The sequence below is a fragment of the Athene noctua genome, chromosome 22 (genome assembly GCF_965140245.1).
Source record: "Athene noctua chromosome 22, bAthNoc1.hap1.1, whole genome shotgun sequence".
In the NCBI taxonomy this organism is placed as follows: domain Eukaryota; kingdom Metazoa; phylum Chordata; class Aves; order Strigiformes; family Strigidae; genus Athene; species Athene noctua.
Window position 1 is genome coordinate 3,213,516 of NC_134058.1, and position 25,443 is coordinate 3,238,958.

Below are 25,443 nucleotides of genomic sequence, written 5' to 3' on the forward strand. Positions count from 1 at the left end.
GCCCCCTCTCTGAGAGTGAAATTTGAGTAAAGAGAGTTTGAATTTGAGAGAGCAGCACTGCTCCGTGGGGAGCAATGTCTGTGGAGAATTTCAACCACGGTCAAGAAGCTGCTTAGCAAACAGTGCGGGGAGCAATTCTGCGTCGTCCTTTCCCCATTCAGATCTGTGCTTCTTGCTTTGCTTTGGGGAGAGAAAGCAAACCAACCAGATTATAAAGCTGCTTGGCCCTTGCAGAACCAAGGAGGAGAAAGCACTTGCACCTTCTGGGTTAGCTCCCAGTTAGGAGACTGGCTTCCCTCAGGAATTGCTTTAGCCTAAGCAGTTTCATGACCTCTTCCAACCAGCACAGACGAGCCATACCATAGAGAGGGCCAGTCCTGCCTTCTCTCCTTTTCTAACTCTTTCCAGCATCCTTTTCATCCTGCCCTAGTGCTGGCTCAGGGGGTCACACAGCTGCAGAGGGCACTGGTCTGGGTCCAGACCAGCCAGGTTTTTAGCTAGTTAAAACCTTTTCACAGTGCAACCACATAAACAAAGCGAACTCTTGAGCAGTGCTACCTTGTGCTGGTTGAAAAGGTTCATGAAGCTGGGTCCAGGGCTTCCCTGAATGGTACTCTGGAGGTGACTGCCTCTCCCCCTTAAGTATTTAAGAAGTTTGGGCTCCTGGCTTTGGTTGTGTTGACTGGCTAAAATGGCTTGCTTGGGTAGCTGCTTTACTGGGGATGGCTGTGTAGGGGAGACAGGAGAGGTTAGATGCCTCACACAAACTGAAGTAGGTAATGATGATGGAGGTCAAGGAACTAATGTCTCTAGCTGGTTGTGTTTGATTTGAGCAGTGAGCTGAAGAATGGCACTGCCCTAGCAGCCCCAGAGGATGTGTTTCTGTGACATGCCCACTGCTTAGCTCAGAGGCGGATTTTGGTTGCTGCTCTAGGGAAAACGGCCTTCCAATGTCTTGTCTCGGGCAATTGGCTTCCTAGGATGTTCTGTTCAGAAATGTATGCTTAGTGGCTTGAAAAAGAGGTTCCTGCTGATGATACGGTGCTGACCTCTTGAGGCATCGCTGCAGATGTCGGTAGTAGCATCAGCAGAAAAGCCGAAGGTGCTGCTGGCTGCCACGTCGCCTCCGAGTCAGATCCAAGGCAGGATGCTGTGCATGGATTTCTCTTGGTGGCTCTTCTGTGTCTGGATGAATATTGCGTTTTGCTTTAGGGGCCTGTCATTTCCCTCTCCTAACAATCCTGTCTGCTGAATTCCTTTTCGCAACTTTTCTAACAGCGATTCAGTGGTCTGATTCCCAGTTGTGCTAATGCTATATTAGATATCCAAAGGATGAGGATCCCCAGCCTCAGGCATCCGAGATCCAAAATTTCAGTTCATCCAAGAGGAAAATACCTGAGGAGACACGACTGTGACTCCTCCCCATGTTCCAGAAGCAAAATACCTTTCCCTATTGACTCTAGGAGTCCTGCAGTTGTCAGTTGTGCTACGAATTTAAAATCATCAGCTGTTACTTCCAGTCCTTGTAAAAGTACAGTGTTTAGGGTAACTGGCTCTTTACCAAACACAGACAGGGCAGGGGGGCAGGATCTCAGTGGTGTTTAGTTCTCCAAGTACCAGTGGATTCAGTGAAATGGAGACACTTGGGCACCTGTGAAGTGTTAGCTTGCCCTTCCTGCCCCTGAGTGAAAATGAAATCTGAAAAATCCCTTGTACATGAGTTCCTGAGGGAGCGAGGGGTCTTCCCCCTCACTGTGTAAGCACTTCAGTGTCCCAGAGCAGTTCCCTCCAGTAAATGTGACGATCTGTCCCATTATTTGGACTGTTCTATTGCTCCCCTACCTGGCAGGAGCCTTTGCCTCAGCACAGGGCGAGCTGACATTCTGCCCGCTCTGTGCCCCGTCCTGCAGCACGGGGTGCAGCTGCACTGTGGGGAGGATGCTGTATCACATCGCCTCGCCGGGAGAGCTTCCATCTGCTGGTTAGAGGTGCATGATCCATGACAGAAACAAGTTTCCAGCTCCCTCTCCAAGACCTCTGAGCAGCGGGTGGCAGACAGGGATGCCAGAGCCTTGCAGCAACCTTACTGCTCAACTCCCCAGAGCAAACCATTTCCTTTCACAGGAGCCTGAGTGGCATGAACTGGAATTTTGCTCGAGGGCCTGAAGTCTCCCCGGTGACCCCTCCTCCTCACTACATACCACACTGGAGTAAAGAAATTTTGACTGTGTCTTGCCAAGCTCTTCTGTACTGGAAACACTCCTTGCTTGTCTGCAGACAGATGCTGTGCTGTCAGCTCCAAAACCTGTGTGTTTGTTTGCCTCCTTCCTTCCTCCTTATCACCCTCCCTAAAACATGAAACAGATTGAAAGGCAGAGCAATCTGCCAGATGATTGTATGTGAGAAAACAACCTTTCCCTCTTTTTACAGATTCTGATGAATCTGAGTACATGAGTGTAACAAGGTTTCCCCACAGGTAAAGGAGCATGAAGTTGCCGTCAGTTCTAGAGTGGTAGCTGATAATTATGGGCTATTGGATTTGCACTGTGACACTAGGCAATGGTGTTTGGAATTACAGCAGTGCAGAAGCTGACGGGTTTTTCCCCTGTTGCCAAAGACTGTTAAACCCTAGACTTGAAGTGGATTTTATTCCCCCCAAATTCTGATTAAGTCAGAGTTCCCTGAGCTGCTTTTAGGTGCAATTCTTTCTAGTGCAGTCACATACCTAGTCAGCGCTGGGGAAGGCAGGGTGATGCTCTCCATAGACCTTTAAAGCAGACACAACTGGCTGTGCTCCATGCCAACCTCTTGGTGCTGTCCAGAGTGAGAGATGTACAATTTATAGGTAGTTCAAAGCTGTCAGCATCCACTTCCAAACAACTAGGGAAGGGGAGGCTCCAGTTTATACGAGGGCAAGAGGCAGTGAGTGTGTGGCTGCAATAATCCCTGGCTCTGTCAAAGAATGGGAGGCAGTTTTCCCACCAGCCTGTTGCTCTGCACATGCCTTGGAAGGAAATACCAGGATCTGCAGCACAACCTTGTCACATTTACACGTCAAGGCTCTTTCCCATGCAGTTCCCTCTTTCTGTGTGATCAGAAAGATGAGAAAAGTGAAAGGATGCAAGTGAAAGCGCCGAGTCCCTTAAGTGCATCTTCAGCAGCACCAGGTATTTTCCAGCTCAGCAGATGTAACATTAACATTGCCCTCATCAGTGCTACTCCAGACAGCGCTGTGTTGAGCTTCGTTAAGTCCTAAGCTTTCCTGTCTGCCGTTAATCGCTGTAACTGTGTCACAGGAATCCTCCGGCAGGAGCAGGAGCAGCTTGCAGGGGAGATTTAGCTATGCTGAGCGAGCCAGGAAGCATTTCCTGCTGACAAGAAGAAAAGCCACCCAAGCTGTGATGAGTCAGGGAGGCAGATGGCAGATGTCATGGGTGGAGGGTAGTGGTGGAGTTCAGGGGCAGGGAAGAGGGAAGTGAAAGTGGAAAGTGCTTCCAAGCTGCCTGTTCCCCACAGGGTTGGGTGGACCACCTGCATTTTCTGACAGCACTTGGGACAGGTCCAGGTGCATCCAGCTACCACAGTAAGGGAGATAATTTCTGGGTGCAGAATTACCATCTGACAGGGGAGATGCTTTCTGTCATCTCATGGCTTCACAGGTTTTGCCATTGTGTCCTAGTGAAATGACATTATACTAGTCCAAAAGACTTCAGTGACCTGCTGCTCTTGAAGTTCGATAGCAGCCTAGCAGTTAATCTGAGCTCGGTGCTGCATTCCAGGTTTCAGAAGGATGAGGTTTTTGTCAGTCTCTAGAATATTTTAGGATGTCTGCTTGTGGGAGGGAAGCCACACCTGCCTTCTGGTTAGGGGAGAGAAGCGGCTTCAACAATATGTAAGGGACAGGAACAAATGTCCTTTGACTTAAGCACAAACTGGAGCTCCTGAGCTTTTTGTGAGAGACTCAACTTGAGCTTGGTTCAGAAGTTAGGCTTAGACTGTGCTGACATCCAACACGTGTAACAGAAGTAGTGTGGTTGGCTTGTTTTCCAGAGCACAGATCCTTAAGTGAGCTGTATTATAAAGGTATCGCAGGTGGAATTCTGTTCATGGGTGGCATTTCTGTGGTGGGTGACCGCTCGAGAGATGCGGGACCAAATCATATAGACAGACGTGAATAAAAGTCATTTAACATCCCCTACCAAACAAAGGATGCTTGAATTCTGCCCAGCCCTCCTGCCCGTTAGGTTACTATGTTCAGCTGCTAGAAGCTGCAATGAAAGAGAAGTAAACTGCAGGAACATGAAATCAGGGAAAAGTGTACAGCATGCTGTCATCATTGAGTTTTATTTTGTTATTTGAACAGCTGCAGCGGTATTTACACGCTCTTTCCAAAGCTTTGTCAGGCACACCCTCAGCTTGGATAGACGTGGCATAGAATAAAGAAAGCACCCAGGTCTTGGAAAACTTCTTTGCAGCTCTGCAGCAGGACAGGTGGTTGAAGAGAAGAGGTGGAGAGGCCAGGACAGTCTGCCAAAGCCACTGCACTCCTAACAGGGCCGTGTTTGATCAGCACGAGGGGTTTATTGGCAGAACGGGCCATCCTTGGGGAACAGGGTGCCTGATGTAAAGATTATAGATGATCACCTTCTGCAGGCTGGGGAGGGGGTGTCCCTTTTGTTCCCCAGCAGATGCTCAGAGGTAGCTGATGGAATCCCATCTGGGAGCCCTGTGGCTGACCCTGCCAGGCCAGCCTGGCTGGAGCGGCCCCCGTCTCTGAGACACGCTGCTGTGCCCTCGCTTTGGGAGACTGCTGAGGGGACAGGATTCCCAAGACCAGATAAAAGGATCACGCTCTGATTCCCAGGCCACCAGACAACCAGCCCTCATTTAAATACAACATAAACCAGTCCCCAAACTGTTTCTGGGGGATGTTGGTGAGAACGAGGCCTCCAGACTGACCGTGAGGGAGATAAGCACCGAGATGTGACTCATCCAGCTCATGAGCGCCGTGGCTGGGGTGGTGACTTGGCACAGCTGGAGAAGGGAGAGCTGCCTTTGTCCGTATGTCCGGCAGCTGCAGAGGAAGCTCCACACCCTCCCTCTCATCAGCTGGGGCCAGTTGTTGCAGGGGAGTGGCTGATTCACTTATTGATCTTGATCTCATCGTGGGCTATGGCTCTCAGTGCACTAATAGACCTTAACGGCCTTGGCCAACTTCACCTGGGGCCTCCATCCACACCCTCCATCCATTTAAGCTCTGCCTGGGGCCTTGAGTCTCAGTTTGAGCTGTGTGAGCACAGGCCTTCAGCTCAGCCATACCCAGTTACAGACCCTGGTGATTCCAACTTACAGGCTGATTTTTCTGGCTTGATACTAGCCTTGCCTTGTCACCATGGGTCTGCTTGGTAATCTCTAGGCCAGACCTGGATTTGTGGACTGACTACCCAGCTTAGACTTGGACCTGCCTCATTGCTGTGAACTTACCTGGTGATTTTGGCTCTTGGTTGAATCCAGCCACACTCTCTGAACCTGCCCTGCTTTCTTGCTGTGGTGGAGTGGAGTGTTGGCTGGTGAGGCCCCTGCCTCTGCCAGCTGCATTACCCCTCCTCAGCTCCTGGTGCAATGGCCTCTGCTGCTCCCTGATAAATTCCCACCGCAAATGCTGTTGTCTGCCTTTAATCTCACCTCAAGCACTATTCACATGTGCAGCTGTGATGTCCTGCTTCTGAACTTCATGCATGTAAGTGCTGAGAGAAGCAGTTCCAGCCAGGCAATCTCACTTCTATTCAGCTTCTACTTTGCTTTGGAGCCTGGTGGGATCTCCGCTTTTCTTGTAAGCTCTGCAGGGAGTTGTGTGGGAGCGCTGTAGCAATGGCATCCCTTTGGATCTCTGATGTCTTGCGTCTTGATTTTAGGCTTGCAGTTCCAGGAATAACATCCTGGGCTGCTGGACTTGCTTTCATTTCTTGGGGGCATGAAATTCCTAAGCCCCATGTCAAACGCAGGTTTGGATTTGTCCTGTTGCTTCAGAAGCCCATGCTGGGAAAGTGAAATGTAGGATCTAGCCTTTTGCTGGTGTTGGGTGAGAGCTGTGTTAACTCTTCTTTCATGCTGACCCTCCTTGGGCACAGATGTGTGTGAGTCATAGGCTGGACTTCTCATGTCTTGGTGGAAGCTAAGAGAGAGGGTGGGGTGATATTTGGTCTGGAAAATCTTAAAACAAATGATTTGTTCCAAGTATGTCTGGGAAAGGAGGAAAAGCCAAGGGATGATTTTATATTTGAAACTCTAGCTCTTAAAACTCTATTTGTTTTGCATTGAAAATTGAATGGAGGATTCACTTGAAGATATTCCCCCAGTGATCTTGCCTGGCCAAATTAATGAGGAAGCAATAAAAGTAATGCTGGTGTCATAGGATGCTTCTCAGCAGAGATGCTGCTGGCAGGAAAAGCACATTTGTTACCTGTTATTTCCTCCCAAACCTCTTGGCAATCCCTGCCCCGGACTTGTGCTGTATGAATTGGTACAGACTGGAAGGAAGGGCACCATCACGGGGGTGTGGGGCTCAGTGCATGAATAACAAGGGCAGGGGAGAGGAGTATTGACAAAGCAGGAGGTGGAGATATATATAGATATATATATATATATGTGGCCTGTCTTGCTCATTTGTGCAGTTTTCCTGTTCTGGTACAGATACATTCAAATTAAAATTCCACATAGAAATGTCCCCACACCACAGGCATAGCAATACTGCTTATGTGACTACAACGAGTTCAGTTCCCTCTCAGTAAACAGTTTCAGTAAGGAGCAGTTTTATGAGCTCTGATTTTTAGACCTGGCCTGAGTCCTTAGTTAATTCTTCTTCCTAGGCAGCTTGAGAACAAGCCCAGGCTGTGGCAGGAGAATTGCCCATAGGCCTGGAAGCACCTGCTGGGATGTTGCCTCCCTGTTACAGGCAGAGACCTTCTGTAAACGCTTCACTTGTGCTGTTCAAAGCATCGGTCTTTTTCCCAGCCAGGCACTGGTGTGCTGAGCTTTTCTGACTACCACAGAAGGGCAGGGGCAGTATCTTATTTCTGGGGTGATCTGCCTGGCCTGGGATGTGGCTCAGTTTGTCCTGTGTAGCAAGTGCTCAGCAGATTTCCCAGCTGTAGGTGCAGGTGGGAACCAGGTGGTTTTCTTGCTGCTTGCCCATCCCTGCATGGCATCGTGAGGGGAGGGAAGCGTTGTCCATGCCCAGACATCACGTGGGGAGAGTTACAGGCCAATGCCTCGTGGAGTGCCATTGGAGAGAGCGAGTGGATGCCAAGAGCAGTAAATAATTTACATTGGTAAAAACACAAAACTGGGTGGTCTTGGGATTTTCTTTCTTTCTTTCATCCTTGATTTGCATCTGTTCATATTTAGAGGCCATTCGTGGCTGTTTATACTCAGCTAGTCCTGGCATGTTTCTTGCTTTGTCCTTGGCTGCAGCAATACACATAATGACTGTGTTTGAGGCTCTGCAGCCAGTGCTGCTGCTTCTACGCGGAATGCTTTGCGTTCTCTTCGGAGCAGCACACCTGTGTAGTGTCAGCAGCATGACTTACTTCTCTCCTAACGGGAGATGTTGGGTAGGGAGGATGTCTGCGCCTGTATGAGTGGTGCTGCTAGAAAGAAGGGTCAGGAGGGAACCAGAGTGGTTTTGCTAGTAGATTACTACGGGGCATGAGAAGGTTAAAGCTTGTGACCACCTCGGAGTGTGTGTCACGTGTCGGATCTCTGCAGTGTCTGCCAAGATCTCGGTGTCCTGGACAGAGCACTGCTCAGCCTGGGCGTGCTGATCGTGCTCCAGTACGGGGAGATGCTTTAGTTTTGTTCTTGTATCTTACTATCCTCTATTTTTAATTGGCAACTAATTAAATCAGTCTTCCCCAAGTCTGTTTTGCCTGTGATGGTAACTGGTGAGTAATCTCCCTGTACTTAATCTCAACCCTTGAGCTTTTTCAACTTAGTTTTTCCCCCCATCTTGCTGAGGAGGTGTAGTGACAGAGTGGCTTGGTGGGCACCTGGCAGCCAGACAAGGTTAATCCACCACCTCCTCACAAAAAGCTGCTGCTTTAGGCAGCGCCAGCTCTTCTGCACTGTAATGGTTTGAGATGACTGTTCCTGCCTCCTGGAAGAAGTCAGGAGACTTGGAGAGGTGCTCACTACTTCTGGATCTTACCTGAACTGTGCAGCAAAGCAGAGAGAAGGTGGCCAAGAAAGAAGAGAAGAGATGGTGGGTGGGGTGTCAAGGGAAGCTGCCCAAAAAAACTCCCACTGGAAATCCAAGCTTGCCACAAAGAGGAGGAGGAAAAAAGGCAAACTGGAAAAAGCTGGTTTAATCCGAAGGGCTTTGTACAGTCTGCTTGTGGAGAGAAGGTGACTTCAGAAAGTCCTGTGTCAGCCTCACTCCCTGGTTGAGAACAGTCCCTCGGGGGCTGTGGGCCCAGGCAGCCTCCCCTGAAAGGGCTTTGGCTGTTTCAGGAGAGAAGAGCAAAGCCCAGTGCTGGACTGGGAAATGCTGCTCCTGGTGACTCCGTCCTCAGGAAGACAGACACAGTTACCACTGAGTGTTCCGGGACCTCTCTAGGTTAAGTTGGCTGCTCGGGACACAGTGTTAAATCAGAGCACATGAGCCAGGGTTACTCATGCCCAACAGCTGTAGTGAAGCCAGACCCCAATGCTATGATGTTTTGGGGCATCATTAGGTTTTGGGCCAGTGCCCAGGCCTTGTGTTCCTGGTGGTGGAATGAAATGTGGTCCCTGTCCATTCTTTGTGGGCCACTCTTGCAAACTGCAGCGTGGCCAGTGGCTTTTCTCTGTAACCCTGGGATGATGTATACTTCCTGCTGTAGTCACTGTGTCATCTGGGAGCCTCTGCCCATCTGGTCCCAGTTAGCCAAAATGCTGTGTCATCCCCCTGCATGTCTGAAATACGGAGTTATTTGTAGTCATGCCCGTCGGAGATGGATGGGAGGGAGCTGAGCAGACACTGCTGTTGGGTACCAGCAGAGCGTGGGGGGAGAACATCTCTTAAAAGAAGATGGGGAGGGCTGGAGGTGAGATGGGCGGAGGGTGATGGGCTTGGGACCGTTTTTTTTGGTGAGAGACAAACAGGAGGGTAAAATTTAAAAGACTTGTAAGAACTAAGTCTCTCTTTATGCTGTATGCTTGGACCTCTCACCCGTGTTCATCCGCGTGTGGCTGGCTGTGATGTACCTTCTGCGAGTGTTGCTGTCTCGGTGGTGTAGTGTTGAGGTGACGGTGCCCTCCTCTGGCAAAATGAGAAATTGGAGACTCCGGAGAGTTCAAAATCGGGACTGTGAAGGCAACAGCTCCTATAAACAGTCCTCTTATGGAAGCATGTTGGTGGCGTAGGTCTCTGTGATATCCAGAGCCCTGGCACAGGCTGTGAACCCGCAGTGCAGGAATTCTGCGCTTGTAAGGGAGTGCTACAGCTACAGAAAAAAGTTATTGTCCATTATGACAGCCATCAGGTAATGGACACCACTAAGCCCTGGAGTGTTGCTGAGTCCCTCACACTGAAGCTCCGAGAGAGCATTTGTAGATTTTTCTGACTCTTCAATGTTTCCACGTTGCAAAAATATTTTATATTCTTTTCCCTCTCTTTTCTTTCAGATCCTGTTTGACCAGGCTCAGAGGTCAGTTCGGCAGCAGCTGCACAATTTTGTGAAAGAGTGAGTACTTCTCTTATCGGTTTGGGCTTCAGCTTCTTGAACTTCCATTGCACCTGCCTTGGGTGCACTGGAAACAGAACTGCAGCCTCTGCACAACTACTGAAACTTGGAGCAGAAGAGACACGGAAGGGCAGAGGAAAGGGTCTGGTTTGTGTGATGGCTGTTGCTGTCGTCATGCTACGCTATCATTTGGTTGCTCTGTTGTCAACCAGATGTCTTCATCCTGTTCCCAGCTTGTAGTTAAAGCTGGACATGAGGCATATGTCCAGATCAGAGCATCATTCTGAACTCTGGTTCATCTGCAGAGCTGATCCTCTAGGTCAAACACATCCCAGAGTTCAGAACCTTGTAGAGCAGGGCCATCATATGTTCTCTTACGTTCGATGCAGAGTTTCCTTAGTGGCTTAAACCAGTGTATGCTGGCAGAAGGAAAAAACTTTGCAGCCAAGTGACTTCGGGGTCCAGCAGAATCATTGCGTTCTTAGCTCCCCACGCATCATGCTTAGTCACTCAAAATTATAGCAGCCCTGCTCTTCTGGAATAACCTGAGCATCTGTCTGGGAGATGAGAGACAGGAGGGCCCTTCTTCGTGTGGAGGGAGCAGCACATCACTGTGCCTTAGCCTGGACCTTGACCACCGGTTCAGAGTTATTTGCTAATGGAAAGCAAGCTGATGATGCCTTGCTGTGAGCAATGCAGAATATGGCATGTTAAGGATGTTAACTCGCATGTGGCAGGCCTGAGGTGCAGAGGAGCTGGGCCCAGGGAGTTCATTGGGTGTGGAGGGGCTGCACCTTTGATGAGGGCTTTCAGCAGGCCGGCCCTGCCATCGCTGCATGAGCATGTTTCCTCTGAGTGCCTCTTTTCCCCAGGGCAGGTACCCAGCACAGCCTGGGCTCCCCAGTCAGCTGAATATAGGTCGGAGAGGCAACTGGGGCCTTGAGCTAAGCAGGAACTGGTTGCCATGGGAACTGGTAATTGGCTGTGAATCCCGCAGCAGCTGTGTGGTGTGATGGAGGGAGGGGGTCCCTAGCTGACCCCCCTATTCCTCATGCTCATCTTCTTGCCTAGCACTGCCCCTACCCCCACTTTCTCTGTAATCATTTCTCTGATGAGCTCAGATTTAATCTGCTTAAGGCTGGCAGTCAGAAGGGGGAATTTCACCTTCATTTTGGGTCTGTCCTCCCTTCAGCATCTTTGCAACTTACTCTTTTTTGCACTTGTACTGCTTAAGCTCTGCACTTGCAGGCCCTGGGGCTGTGATATTTGTGTTGCTCCTGCCCTTGGTTGGAAGAGAAATTTTGTGCTTGGGACCATTTTGAATAATCCACCTAGGGCCAATCTGCACCTTCCTGGCTGATGATGGGAACAAAGAAACAGTGGGAACTGCGCCTTTGCGTGGTGGTTCATACACAATATCTACCCTCTAACCTGCTCTCCCTGTCCTCAAGCCCTGAAGGTTGTTGCCAGGTTTATTTACATGGTACACACAGAAGAGGTCAGCTTGCCCAGCCCATGCTGTCAGTAGCCAAATGCTCTGTGACCACCTTGGCATGTTACCAAGCCACAGACCTTGCTGAGGAGGAGGGTTTCACTAGCTAACTCTTGAGGCTGCAGTCGTGCTGCTGCAGCCTGACTTAGAGCTAGCTGAGAATTTCCAGCAGTATCGCATGCCCTCGAGCTCCTGCTCCTTTCCACTGGGACAGAAGCTGTTCTCTCCAAAGCTGGATCAAAAGCTGTGTGAAATCCCCACAGCCCTTTGCTGTGAGTGACCCCAAAATGCAAAAAGTGACCCTGGTATTTCCCTGTGAATGGAGCTATCTGGCCATGTAACTCAGCAGCCCTGAGCATTGAGGGCAATGTGAAGAAGCAACAACCACCAGGACAGTAATCCAGTCACCTCTGTGTTCATTTATCCTTACTGTACCTGCCCATGGTAGATTTTCTTGGCCAGAGGTTGATCCATACATAAATATCTGCAACTTCAAACAGTTTGCTGCAGAGCAGAGTTCAGCATTTACTGTCTGGCTGTCATGTTCAACTGAGGCTCTTCGTCTACCCTAAGGCAAAGAATAAGTGGATGCTACTTATTTACTAACAGTTTTTAACTACTTGAAGTTATAACAATTTATAATCGAGGTGAACAGCTCCCCTAAACAGAAAATAAGTGTTTGTGTTACAGCTGCTTTCAGCTCCTAAGGAACCAGGGACACTTTTAAGAGCTGATCTGCAGGAATTGCTGTTGTCTTTGTGGTCACACCACTGAAATAAAATCCTGCCTGAATGACACCCGCTATTTAATTAAAAAAACAACCAACAAACTCAAAAATCTGCCTGTCACTATGTCGTTATAGCATCCCCCCCTGCCCCTGCAAAGCAGGCCCCTGATCCCATGTGAGGTCTCTAGGCGTAAATAAAACTTTGAAAGTTCATATTGTGGATCATGTATTTCCAAATGCAAATTTTCATATGTGTGCCTATTATAGAAGGGGAAAAGAATAGTCAAATGCCTAGACTTTACAATCGGACAAAACAGAGTCAGCTAGAGATGCACATGAACGGCAGTTGTGGACTGGCTTTAGGGTATTAGCAATATTCTGTCTGCTTTGTAACCACCTCATCTTCTTTGGGTTCCAGTGATGTCCGGAAGTTCAAGGAAACCAAGAAGCAGTTTGACAAGGTGCGAGAGGACATGGAGATCTCGCTGGTGAAGAATGCCCAGGCACCTCGGCACAAGCCCCATGAGGTGGAGGAGGCAACAGGCACCTTGACCATAACCAGAAAGTGTTTCCGGCATCTGGCCCTAGACTATGTGTTGCAGGTTGGTGTCCGTGCCCCCAGCTCTGGCTGGATTTCCCAGTACAGAACAAGACATCACAGGCAAACTGCTAAATAATCTACTGTAGGGAATGAAGAAGTTGAAGGATGAGAGAGGGCAAATAGGGTCTTACAGCTGAGTTCAAAAGGCTACTGGATCACTAATCCATTGTACGTTTTGCCCTCTGCCCCCTGAGGCAGGGAGTCCTTAAGAGTGGTGTGATGGCACATGAAACCACTGAGGTTTGCTCTGGTCCAGGCACTGGTGTAGCTGTACCACTGTGAACCTGTGTCTGGCTTAGCAAAGCCCGGTACTGCAGGGGGTCCCAGGGTTCTTTGAGCTGCCTTTTGGCATGATCCAGCCCGTCTATCTGAAAGAGCAGGCTGTGCTGGGATGAGAGGACCTTCACTGGTGGGGCTGAGTTCTGTAGCTGATCACGTCTGCTTGAAATGGTCACAGGATGTCGGTTTAAGTGGTGTAAGAGAGGGGAGGCTCTTTCCTCAGTCCTTAGCTGGTTTGATCTTTATAACTCTCCAGAGAGTCTGGTGAAACAGTGTCATGAAACTGCTGAAAGTGAGGGACCAAACACAACACTGTCAAGTGTTCTCTGCAGATCACTAACTGCTCCTACATGTAGGACATGTCCTTAAGGGAAATGTCTGGATCCGTGTGCACATGTGTTTGTGCTTCACACTCCAGGTGGATGTGTGTGTGTGTGTGCAAATGTGCATCTGGGTGGATGGATGTGTGTACATTCATGCATGTGCATGGTACGTACCTACATCTGTTGCAACAGTGGAAATTCCAGTTGAATATAAGGCAAGAAAGTTTTCAGAGTTATGCAGCACTGGAACAGGGACCCAAAGAGATTCACAGTCAACAGGACCAGGCTCTGAGCAGCTGCATCTAATTTTGAAGTCAGTCTTCCTTTGGCCAGGCAATTGGACAGATAACTGCAGGTCCCCTCCAACCTGTATTATGCTCTGAGTCTGTGTGGAAGTGTGTACTTACCTGTGCTTATGCCTTTGCATGGCATTGACATGACTCTTCATGTCTGTGGTGCGTTCTCCTTCCTTAAAATGCTGCAGTGTACCTGAGGAGGGAAATCTTAATTTTTATTTTTTTCAGTAAGAGAAATTAAATACACTGAATTTCTCTTCCCAGTGGGAGATTTCCTGCAGAAACACTCACTGCACCGAGAATGGTCATGGATTTTTCTTTGAATCATTCATAGGCTTCATGTCAGGTCTGCCCTTTCAGGCAGTGGGTATAGCAAGCAGACAAATTCAGTGTTAATATTGATTTGTGTGTGTCTCCACTAGCTGTCACCCCTGCAGCACTGAACTAAGACCATCTGCCAACACGTTCTGTCTGATCCCGAAGTAGTTTGTGATGTCACATGCTCTGGCAGCTGTGGATGGAAAGGCAATGCTTTCCCCTTAAAGTATAAATCATGCATGTCATTGATCCTCCTTTAGGATTGCGGGTTTTTGCATCTAGGATTTAGACATGAATGCAACTGTATTTGCTGGCAAGGTCACACTATAGTAAGCTCCCTGCATCTCTCCCACGGACGAAGAGTTCCTTTAAGGTGCTGACCCAGTACTGGGGGAGGTTTCCCCGTCGGTCCACTGCAAGGTACCAGGCCAAATCCGTCAGTTATGAAATGCATAGTTGTGAACTTGTCCAGGCATCCTTTGGTATTTAATGATTTAGTGAAGAGAGTTACCATTTTATTGTTTTATATCTGAAAGGAGATCTTTTCCTGACCCTGAATGTCCATACCACTGAACTACTGTCTCCCCTCCCATGTTGCTGGAGCTGCTGACCAGTTTGCCCAGTACAGAAGTGGGAGGCTGATCGTGTCACTCCTCTGTTCCAAGCCAAACTGGGACAGGCACCAGCAAGCTGCTCCTTGGTAACTTCTAGTTTTATGTTCAGCTACTGCAGGTGTAGTGCTTCTGTACAAACCGATGCTGCATTTACGACTGAGTTATTAACACACTGGAACCAATTTTGTGTCCTGGTAACACATTATTTGTGACACTGACAGCTGAAGCCCAGCGAAACCTTCTGCTACGTTTGACAGTTTCTTCAGTGCTAATTGCAGCACTTGTAAGACTTCCCAGTGTAGCCCATGGACTCTGTGGACAAGCTCTTATGTAACTGTGTGCTCTCCATTTTTGATTTCTGAAATTGTATTCTCCTGTGTCCGTTTTTAGCCTCTTCCATCTGTTTTTACAATTATTTTTAAATCTCAAGGCTATTTTTCACTTCCAGATCCATGGCTGAGTATCAGAGAAACATAATAGGTCTCAGAGTTTGCCTTTGTCCCCAGTTAAGAGATTTGCAATAGTTTCATCTTCATTTCCAAGAGATGCTGACGGTTGTAGTCTCACTGGTAGGATGATGAACATCAGAAACAGCTACTACCTTTTTTGTTGCTCCTACATACCTCATAGTTCTGGGTTATTCCAGTCTTCCTGTTCTTCCTTTCAGGGTAAAGATTACTGTTCACACCAAAGCAAAGCTGTGCGATTGCATGGGGTAGGGGTTAGCAGTCATTCTCCTAGTGGCAGAGGGAGGAAGAATCAGGACATAGCACCTTGCTGTATTATACTCAGGGTTTTATGGTAGGGATTATAAGTGGGACTTTCCTGGTCAAAGATGTAGGCAGTGAACTATGAGGTGTCAAAGATGAGCTTCTGCAACCACTCTGCTAAGCACCTGCTGGAGGACTCGAGGAATGGCCAGGCTCTCAAATCCTCACAGTAAATGCTCCAGACTGGTCCTTCTGCAGTGGCAGGGTGCATTTCCAAAGCAGTGCTGTCTTGCTGCTGCAAGAGGTACTGTGGTTCTCCCTGTCCAGGGAGGAGGTGTAAGCCTGAATGTGCTGGAAGGCTTTTTCTTCCACCCCAGGAGCCCAAGCACATCAGGGCTGGCACAGGAAAACCTGATCTACCACTGCTTTTGTGTGGAAGGGATGTGATGGTCTCTGGAGCAGTCAGCCATGCACTTTTCTCCAAGAAAAATGGGGGTGCAAAGGATGTGTACACTGAGAACATAGGCCCCCCCCAGGTACCACAATCCTGGCTGGCTTCACTATGATTACTGGAAAAAAAAGTAACACTACTCTGGTACCTCTCAGCCTGCTAAGAGGAATCAAAGCTTTGACCCAACAGATTAAACATCTCCTTTGTGTGATACCAAATCGCACTCTGGGGTCACTGTTTGTTGTCAGCCTACGTACAGATGTACATCGAGCAGTGACCTTAATCAGTAGCAGCCCAGGTCAGAAAATGCATCTGTGCTGTTTTCCTTTTTATTCCACCTGAAACTGCCTTTTCAGAATCCAATGTTCTGGTACCATCCTTGAATAGTTTGTGGTTTGCTGCTAGCAGTATTGCAGCGGGTTGTTCACACTTGGATCTCCGTGCTGGACTGCTTAATGCTGCTGATGCTGAGTCTTATCTTGATTCCTTCACAGATCAACGTCCTGCAGGCCAAGAAGAAGTTTGAAATACTGGATGCGGTAAGGGCTCTCTGTGTTTTCTGTGGCTGCTCTCAGTGACTCAATGAAAGGCAGCCCTCTCCATTTCAGGTTGCATGGGTCGACATACCGACTCCTCGGTCTGCCCTGGAGATACTGTCTGGGACTTCTCTGGGGGCTGCAGGTATGCCAACCAGAGGGGAGAATGAAGGACCAGCAAGATACTGCAAGATACTCCACAGGCTAGAGCTGGAGGGGACTTTCAGGGGTGAAGGACACTGTTTTTACTGCGTTGTGCTCACAACAGGGGTTACCTGACAGTGTGGAAGGATTTGTGAGAGGAAGAAAGGAGAAGAGGGAAAGGCATCTGATGGATAGGTTGCTTTGGGAAGGGAAAGGGTTAGCCCTTGAAGAGACTTGCTTGTGTGTAATAAGGGAAAAGGACTTTTCACACTGTCCCAGAACCTGTTCTGACCTTGCTGTTGTTTCCCTCCCCAGATGCTGTCCTTCATGCATGCCCAGTACACCTTTTTCCAGCAGGGTTACAGTCTTCTCCATGAACTGGATCCCTACATGAAGAAACTAGCCACAGAGGTGAGAGGGCAGGGAACAGGGTTGACTCAATCTGCCTGTTTGCACCCCTTCACCCTGAAGGGACATCCTCTTTCCTACCATACTCGGTCATCAGGGAGTGGCCAGAGCATTGTGCTTGTTGGATGTCGGGGAGCGATGCTGCACTACGTGGTGACAGCCAAGAGCTGTGGTTACTTTTGGTGCACATCCAAACACAGCCCTCCTCCCCTCTTAGGGGGGGCTTACGGTGTTAGGTGGGGCTGGTGTAATTCCAGAGCAGGGAAGCAGAGATGGGCAGTGGCTCATAAACTTCCTCACTGACTTTTATACCTGGTGTTCTCCTCCCTGCCTTTAGCTGGACCAGCTGGTGATTGATTCTGCAGTGGAGAAGAGGGAGATGGAGCACAAGCATGCACTGATACAGCAAAGGGTGAGTCCTGGGGTGCAGCTTGGTGCAAGCAGCACTTCTCTCCATCAGTGTGAGTGTCTGGATCACGCTGGCAGTTGGCATCTGGTGAGGGGCCTTGCTGGGTTAGTCCTTCAGAGCCTGGAGCAGTAGGAGCACAAGTTGCTGAGATGAGAGTAATAACCCTGTGGATGCTGGGAGATCTGGCTAGTAGGTAGGGCTGAGCAAATGCCGAGTATTCAGCTACTGACACATCCGAGTACACAAGGGAGAGGGACACAAACAGGACCCCATGTGTCGGGGCACCCTGAGGTTGAAAACAACCCAGCTCTGCCACTGCCCTACCTCAGAGCAAGCCTTCCATCTACGCTTTGTCTCCCTCTTTGCTCCTGAGGATGTGGAAGGATTTAAAGGTTCATGTTCTGTAAATGGCTCTGAGATAGAGGAGTGGATGTAGTTGTTCGCAATTGCCTGTGAAAACAACTTGACGGTGTAGCAGAACTGCTTTTGGGGAGAGATTAGAGCACTTCTCTCCCACCCTTTCTTTTCTCTCCCCCAGTCTCACATCCTTCCTCTGGCTGAGCAAGCTGGCTTTTATCTGGCAAGCCCTGTGATCTCCAGCTCTGCAGTATTAGTGTGTCCCTCCTGACACTCTCCCTGCCTCTCACTGCCTTGCCCCATGGTGAGGCAGCAGCATGGCAACATGTCTGCGTGCCCAACCCAGCCAGATGGCCAGAATCCCTGCTAAATCATCCAGCAGACAAATGAGTGGATGCACTCCTTTGCTACCCATAGGCAGGACTTGCTGCAGAGCTTTTTCTGCCTTCATAGGGAGCTCACACTGCTCTGAAGTGATGGATTGTGGCAGAGAGTGAGTGGGACTCTCTACTGCTATGGAGAGAGGAGTGTGCTGCAGTGAACATCTTTCATGCAAGTCTGGTCCAAACTTTAGTCCAGATGATTCTTGCGTAGCTCCTGTGACATGGCATGGCTACAGCCTTGAGCAGCATAACTTTGGGAAGGTCTGTGGGGACGCAGGCAGTAGAGCTGCCATGATTGAGAGAGCTGTTGTTTACAGCCGAGCTATGGTAACCCACTATGTGTAACCACCATGAGCTGGCAAGATAATAGGGTTTATTATCAAACAAGTCAGAGCCTTCGGGAAGGAGGCGTCTCTAGTGAGTGGGCTCTGATTTTCCAGACCATTCATCTTGGAATGATTCCAAATCCAAGGTTTGCAGAAAGTCAAATTTTTTTTTTTTTTTTTTTCTTTTCCTTCTCTTCTTCATGGATTGCTGACCTGCCCCTGCAGACCCTCCTGCAGGTGAGTACCCACATGTATTTCCTTCGTCTGACATCTTTGCTTCTCAGAATTAGCACTTTGCTGCTCTGGATATTTACTAAGTTCTGCCTTTGAAAGGAAAACAAAGAAACCTTGCCATAGCCTTAGTGTTGTAACCTGAATACTGGAGATGTAATTTTAAAGCCCAATTTCAAGTGAGTTTGGTTTCATCCTCATCAAAGTTGTTTTCAGTCCTGTGCTAAAATAAGATTTCAGTTCCCCCCCCACTCTGAATAACGGTCAGTCTTGGCTCGGAGTTCAGTATTGCAGTGGCAGCAGCACTTGGCTGGTGCTTAATGCATGTCGGGTGCCTCCTGGGAGCTTTTGAGGAGCATGGATCTGGGGGGAGGTGAATTGGCTTTACAGGCTCATAACAGAGGGTGTTGGTGGACTTTAAACATCTACACGTACACGTGCTCACGCTCTGTGGGCACAGTAAGAGGGGATTTCAGAGAGCCCTGAGAAATAACTGTTCATGACCCAAGCCCTGAGTAGGAATCGCTAAGGAGTCCATATCTGGCAGGCACTTGTGTAGATCAATATTTCTCAACAGGAGGAGTCTAAGTGGCTTTTGTTTTCTCTCTAATGCTCTCTCTCAAAAATGTCATAAGCCATAAAATGGAAACATAACCAGATTTGAAAGCTAATGATAGACATTCCCCGTGAGTATGTGCATATGCTCCCTTCGGTTAAGTGTTCTGAGGGAGGGGTAAATCCATTTGTGAACTCTCAGTTCCCCTGGGACTCTGCTGGAGCGATGACTTCATTCAAGGGAACATGGAAAATCTCTCTAGTGCAGTGCATTTCAGTTAAATCTCTTTACGTGGCTTTGCTAACTGGACTAGCAGGGAATGAAGCAGAGGTCAGGTTCCAAGAGGAAACACGAGCAATTACTCTTCATCAGGATACGTATGCATAGAGTGGTGCTCTCTGTGTGCATGAGCTTGTAAGAGAGCTGAACATCCCTACTGCAATTTAGGATTTAAAGCTTCTGCTTTTCAGCTGCTCCGAGTCAATGTTGCTCCCCCCTTTGCAATGGAGCATCGCACTCTGCATCTGGTGAGCATCTCCAAAGGGAGCACAGCACGTATTTGGATATATGTCTTTATGCTGAGCCCAGAATACCCTCTGGTCTCTTGAAAAATGTGCTTAATTAGAGAGAGTGGTGGCAGAAGTATCCTTTTTTTCCTCAACACAGTGTCTTCCCAAACAGCCTGCTAAGGCATGGCAGAAAGAGAGGGAATCCAGTTTAAATAACGCATTTTGAAGTGTTCTGTGCAGATTCCGGAGGCAGGGAATTGAATTGTCTTTGGGCAGCTTTGTGAGGTATGGAGGGCAGCCTTCTGAGAGCTGAGTTTGTAAGGAAGTGGTCTGTGGCATTTTGTTTCGTTATCGTTTTAATTAAAATAAATTTGGTAGGAGAGAAGAACTCAGCACAAATCTTGACTGTTTGATACTGTAATTTAGGTGCCTTTTTCCTCTGCCGCCCTTTTCCCATCTTCCCTTTGGGGCAGATTCCTAGGACAGCTATCATTTCAAGCTGTCATTTTAACTGCTGCCCTCTCTGCCTTCCCAGCTCCAAAACCTTAAAGATCTCCATTGCAGCTTCACCCTTCATATGAAAATAATGCTCACTTATCCAAAAAGGATTCCAGTAAAATCAGCAAGAGGAAAAGGAAGAGGCTCAATAAATATTTGAGTTATCCTCTTGTTGTGCAAAGAGAGAGGAGAAAGCTCCCAGCATGAAGGCTGGGGCTGCCTTTCTTCTGAGTGTGTGTGGGATGCACGCGTGCAAGGACTGCAGTAGGGAATACATTTCTGCAGAGGCTGAGGAAATAGTCTTGTAGCTTCCCACATTTCTCTTGTGTGTTGAACTAAACTGTCTTAAACCACACACATAATGAGTTTGTATGGTGGTTTTTTTTTTTTTTATGTGGGCTCATTTGCTTCAGATGGATGCACAAAGACGCACAGGGCCTGGTGTAGGTTGGAGCACTTAGGAGAAAAATTTCGGAGAACTTACTGCTGGAACACGCAGGCCTAGGAATTCTTTCTAATGGGTAATGGTAATAACGTTTAAACCAACCCTCCCTTGCAGATCCTGGCCTTCCTGAATCCTTCCACTGCACTGAAGCAGGCCAGTGTCTGAAAGTGGAAGAAATCAGAGCTATAGGAAAGCTCCTTTGCAGCCTCGTACCTATTCCGGAGTAGTGGGGGAAGCAATTGTGCTCCTCTTGCCCGTTGGCATGGGAAGGGAGGATGGGGTGCCAAGGCAGAGCTCTCTGCCTCATTTAGTCCAGCTGGTAGATAACAAACCAGGGGCCATATGGCACTGCCAACACCCTGGTTTCTGTGGCTGCAGTGGAGCAGGGGTGGAATTACTGACCGAAGCGTGGCTCTGCTCCAGGAGGCTGGGGAAGCAGATCCTGCGAAGGGCACGACACGCCTGGCTCTGTTAAGGTCAGGGAGGCATTTGGTGAGCATCTTCCTATCAACTTTGCTCTGTGTTGCCTGGCTTCTCCCACTGCCTTCTGTGCCTCCACGACAGCTGTATGATAATTAGCCCTTGCTCTAAGCTGATTGACTGTGAATAGGAGGCAGGAGGAGGGGGTAAGCAGGTGGTCCCCAGAGGCCAGCAGGCTTCCCGCGGCTAGTGCCCCTTGCCTTGACAGGAGCCAACGGCAGAGCTTAAAGCTTCCCAAAAAGGAGTAGGAGGGGTAAAAGAGAAGGGGCTGAAAAAGAAATCCCTCCTTCCCTGCCAGCCCACGGTGCTTAGCAGAGATGCTACTCTAGAGAGCGAGCAGAGAGAGAGAGGACACACAGAGCTGCTCTCTAGGCAAGAGCAGCAAAACCTCCCTTGCAGCTGGCATCATGAAGATTTTCAGCAGGCTTGAATACCTCCTGGTAAGGAGACTCCTGCAGGGTTGGTGTGACTTGGGGAGAAAGTTTAGAGGGCACTTTTCCCTGGGGGAGCAAGGACTGTGCCTCTAGGACCTTGTTTGCTGATGTGACCCAAAAGCAAGTACAGCTTTATTGCTGCAGGAGAGCAAAGGTCTTTGGTTCTGTTTCTGGGATGGAAAAGCTCTGGGGCAGGGCACTGATCTCTGTGCATCACCTGCTGGCAAACTGCGGAGCAGGGAGATCATTTGGCATTAGGAAATTCAAGAAACAAAAGGTCTGTAAATGGGATTTGGCTGGAATGAACGAAATCTGTCTGCGCAGAACGGGAATGTAGGTGGGGGAGTCCTCCTCCAAATTCCATCTGCTTCTGAGCGTCTTGGATTGTGCACAGTATATATGCAGAGGTAAAAATAGCCAGATAGAGAAAAGATTGAAATAATATTCAGGCATCAGAGAGAACAGAATGTGCATGCACCAGTGTTTGTGTGGAAGGGGTGTGTGTGCATCTTTAGGGAATGGGAATATTCCTCTGAATTATGTTCTCTTTAAAACTGAATAGCCAAACTAGTCACAGCTTTTAATTCACCTCCTGGAGGAGTTCTTTTCAATGCATGGATGTATTTATAATATTTATAAATTTATATTTATAATAATTGTTAGAGTGCACGTAATAGTAGTGTTATATACTGGACATCAGAGGTTACTTAGGAGGGCACTTTTGGATAAAGCCTTTGTCTTCTGTGAGGGGAAGCATGTATTGCATGTGTTGTTGCTGACCCAAAATGGTACCGATTGAAAATAGAATAACACGGGAGGGTTGGTAGTAAGCTATGTTTCTCTGAATATCTAAACCCACTTGGACTGAAATGATTCACTGGTGATGATTGCCTAGTTTTGATGGTGTTTTCTCTCAGTGGAAATCAAAACAGTGTACAGAAAGGACATTATTTTCACATTGAAATGATACACTGTCATCTGTGTAATGAGTAATAATGAGTAATGCTGTGGCTTTTCAGGGAGGGCTTGGAATTTTGGAGAAAGGTTCTATCTCAGCCAGGTGTTGTGCTCTTTGGGATAGGAATGAACCTAGAAACAAGACTTTCCTACTTCAGTGAGTATGCTCTTAGGCAGGGCTCCTTACTCCCCCTCCCACAAGTATTCCGGGCTGATGAGGGGCATCTTCACTCTTCATATGAAGTCTGTGTACTGAAGCTGGGGATTGATTTCATTTCATCAGGCATTTTCTCTGCACGAAAAGCTGGCTTCACAGGAGCCATTGGGAGAGCTTGTCTGGCCTCTGCAATGCAAGCAGTCTGTGTGCTGTGTGGAGATGGACAAGGGAGTCCTTAACTGGGTGGGCCATGAGGCAACCTTAAAATAGGAATTTTTCTTTTTTTTATTCTTTTTTTTTTCTTTCATAGGTTGGTCTGTGTCTGTGCTGGGTTTTTGCTTTCCATTTGATGGTTTGAAAGTGTCCTCATTAACGTCCTTTTTTTTTTTTTTTTTACATCCCTATGGATGTGTCTCATGGAATGTGTTACTTCATTGTTGCTTCAGCAGCATTCAGTGTGCTCCCATGGAAACCATTGTGATGTCATTTCTAAAAGAATATCAGTTCCCAGGCAGCCTAGTGTGTAAACTCGGAGTGACAGGACCGAGAAGGGGAGGGGACAGTCAGACAAGATTGGTGTGATTTACTGAAAGTCGGGGAAGGGAAGAGAAGCAGATGATGGCGGAAATCTGGTTTCTTATTTTGGAAGACGTCCGATTTATTTTACCAACGTGTGATCCAGCGTGTCACTGCTGTTGCTGATCATGCCTGCATACACAGTTGGAGCCAAGGCCATTCAGGTCCAGGCCTAGGAAGACTTTTCCATGTCAAACACTTTTTCACATTACAGACAATGAGGTGCTAAATGCAGACTTAATAAATCAGTCCAGACTCATCTAAAGCAGACTTGCCTACTCTGTGTATGTTGTAATGATAGGAAGAATTCCGTAAAAGGTGGTTTATTAAAATCATGCATTAAAATCTCATGTATATCAGGAAATGGAAAAAGAGGGGACAAGAGAAAGCAGACGTGTGCACTCTCTTACCCTGCTTTGTCAAGGGTAAGGTTTGAATCAAGACAGTTACTTTGAATGTTGTAGAACGGGCGACACATTCCTTTTCCACCAGCACCTCCCAGACATCGCAGCCTGGTTTATGAGGCTGGAAGGTTTTTATTTCCTAATTCTGTGTGGAGACAGACAGTCCACAGATGTGCTGCATCCCTTGTAAGAGTCACGGAGAGATTCGCTGGTGGCACAGCTGATGATGTGCTTGGCACGAGCCATGTCCATCAGCCAAGACCCTTCGACTTATTTTGTAGAATCAACAGGATCAAAATTTTTTTTATGTTGGTGAATAGAACAGATACAGGGACACATTAAGGGCAGAGCTGCCAGTTAAGGGGATTCGCTGTCACACATCTGTGTGTATCCAGCTGTGGTCACACACTACCATGATCTTTCAACATGATTGGCAAGATGATCTCCTCAGACAGTTTCTAAGTAGCTTTGACCTGGAATCAGGTTGCAAAAGATGTTCTTGTAACTTTTTTTTCCAGAGACTTGTCCTTTCTTTTCAATGGCCATGGTAAGAAAGGTCCCTGTATGGGCTACAGCAAGAAGATGTGCCCAGGAATTGTTTCAGCCCACAGTTTAAGCTTGCTCTAGTGTGTTGGAAGTTTCATAATTGCACTTGCCATGATTTTGCCGTTCAGCTGCCTGAGCCATTTCTATACGTTTCCTTTTTGCCTGGTAGTGAAAGGAGAAATTACACTGATCAAGGGGATAATTTCAGAATTTTTTTTTTCACCCTTCCCTTTCCCTTACTTTATTAATCTCTCAACACTCAATAACTTCATAGCAAAGACTTCAGATGCTTCCAAGCAGAGCGCAAAGGAAGGGAACAAAGCGCCCTTGGGGATCAGCCTGCTGCGTGCCCTGGGGATAAGAGACTTGTCCTTATCCCTCAGATCTCTCCCTTGATTTGTACCTACTTTACAAATCTAGCTTACAGCTCTCATCAGTGGATTCTGCCCTCAAGTGCTCTGCGGTAGTTCTGTTGATAGCAGTGGAGTTGCTCAGGAATTGCACCAGCAGAAACATGAGCAGAATTTGGCCTGGGGATGTTTCCTAACCAATGAGAGAACAAGGAAGAGAAATATCTTCAAAGAAATGCAAACACAAGCCATTTTTCCAGCAATGTGTTCCTATGTTTGGACATCATCCAGAGAGCTCTCTGGTTTAGCTCTATATGTGCTTGGTGGTTTTGTGTATAATTTTCTTGTTCTAAAGCTGGGCTTAGTGCAGGTTAGAGTTCTTTCAAAGGCAGGGAAGTGCCTTCAGCTGTTCTGCTTTAGCTGGTCAGTTTGTAGGGAGGTGTAACACAATACAGACTCAATGAGGTTAAATTCACACCTGGCTTGACTCCACTGGTTTTTAGTGGATTTACTGTAGTGACGCATATGGCCCATCTGTTCCTCCTGCACTCATCAGCAATATATCCTCCTTACCATCACGCTGCTTGATTATATAAGGAGAGCTGAAGAAGTCAGGTGATCATATTTAGACCCTCCCTCTTAATTTTACCTCTTCCACAAAGTGAGGCACAGCTCCGTGGTCATTTTTAAGACGGTGCTTGGGAGGGTTTTGCCCTACTCTTGCTGTGTGCACTTTTCAGCAACGTCCCGATTTTTAGATGTTTGCACTATTTTTTTTATAAAACAGTGCAGATTCCCATCAAATATATAGAACTGTCACTTTGGAGCAGCTCTACAAAACTCACACCTTTGAGTATCTACGAGTTAGAGGAAAATTGCCTCGAGCCTTTGTTTGCAATATGTACATGAAAGACATCTGCAGAAGAGGACCCCCATGGGATTCACCCTCTTACGGCAAGAAAATTTGGGGCTGAGCAGCCCTCTCTTAATTGGGTGCCTTGCAGCAGTTTCTAGTGTCTAATTGGGCATCATGCTGTCTTTCCAGGGAATGACTCAGTCCCGTCCCATTATATCTCCTCCTTCTGTATCAGTATTATTCTTATTATGACACCTCCCAGGCAAGCTTGCATCTCTGAACATGAAAATAACTCATCTTAATGAGACTGAAGTGCATGTTGCCTAGCAACACAGCATCACAAGGGTC

At 47.9% G+C, this 25,443-nt stretch overlaps 1 protein-coding gene across 5 annotated transcripts in view; it reads left to right on the plus strand.

The window, feature by feature from the left end:
• The window catches only part of ACAP3 (ArfGAP with coiled-coil, ankyrin repeat and PH domains 3), a 99,096-nt gene that overhangs the window by 49,310 nt on the left and 24,343 nt on the right, over positions 1-25,443 (plus strand). For 3 of the 5 annotated variants that reach the window (XM_074925113.1, XM_074925115.1, XM_074925119.1), the window contains exons 5-10: positions 9,664-9,722; positions 12,360-12,543; positions 16,028-16,072; positions 16,529-16,624; positions 16,959-17,033; positions 18,322-18,333. In XM_074925113.1, coding sequence (XP_074781214.1) covers positions 9,664-9,722; positions 12,360-12,543; positions 16,028-16,072; positions 16,529-16,624; positions 16,959-17,033; positions 18,322-18,333 — 471 coding nt within the window. The remainder of the gene's footprint in view (positions 1-9,663; positions 9,723-12,359; positions 12,544-16,027; positions 16,073-16,528; positions 16,625-16,958; positions 17,034-18,321; positions 18,334-25,443) is intronic. The other 2 variants (XM_074925114.1, XM_074925118.1) reach the window with 1 other exon arrangement.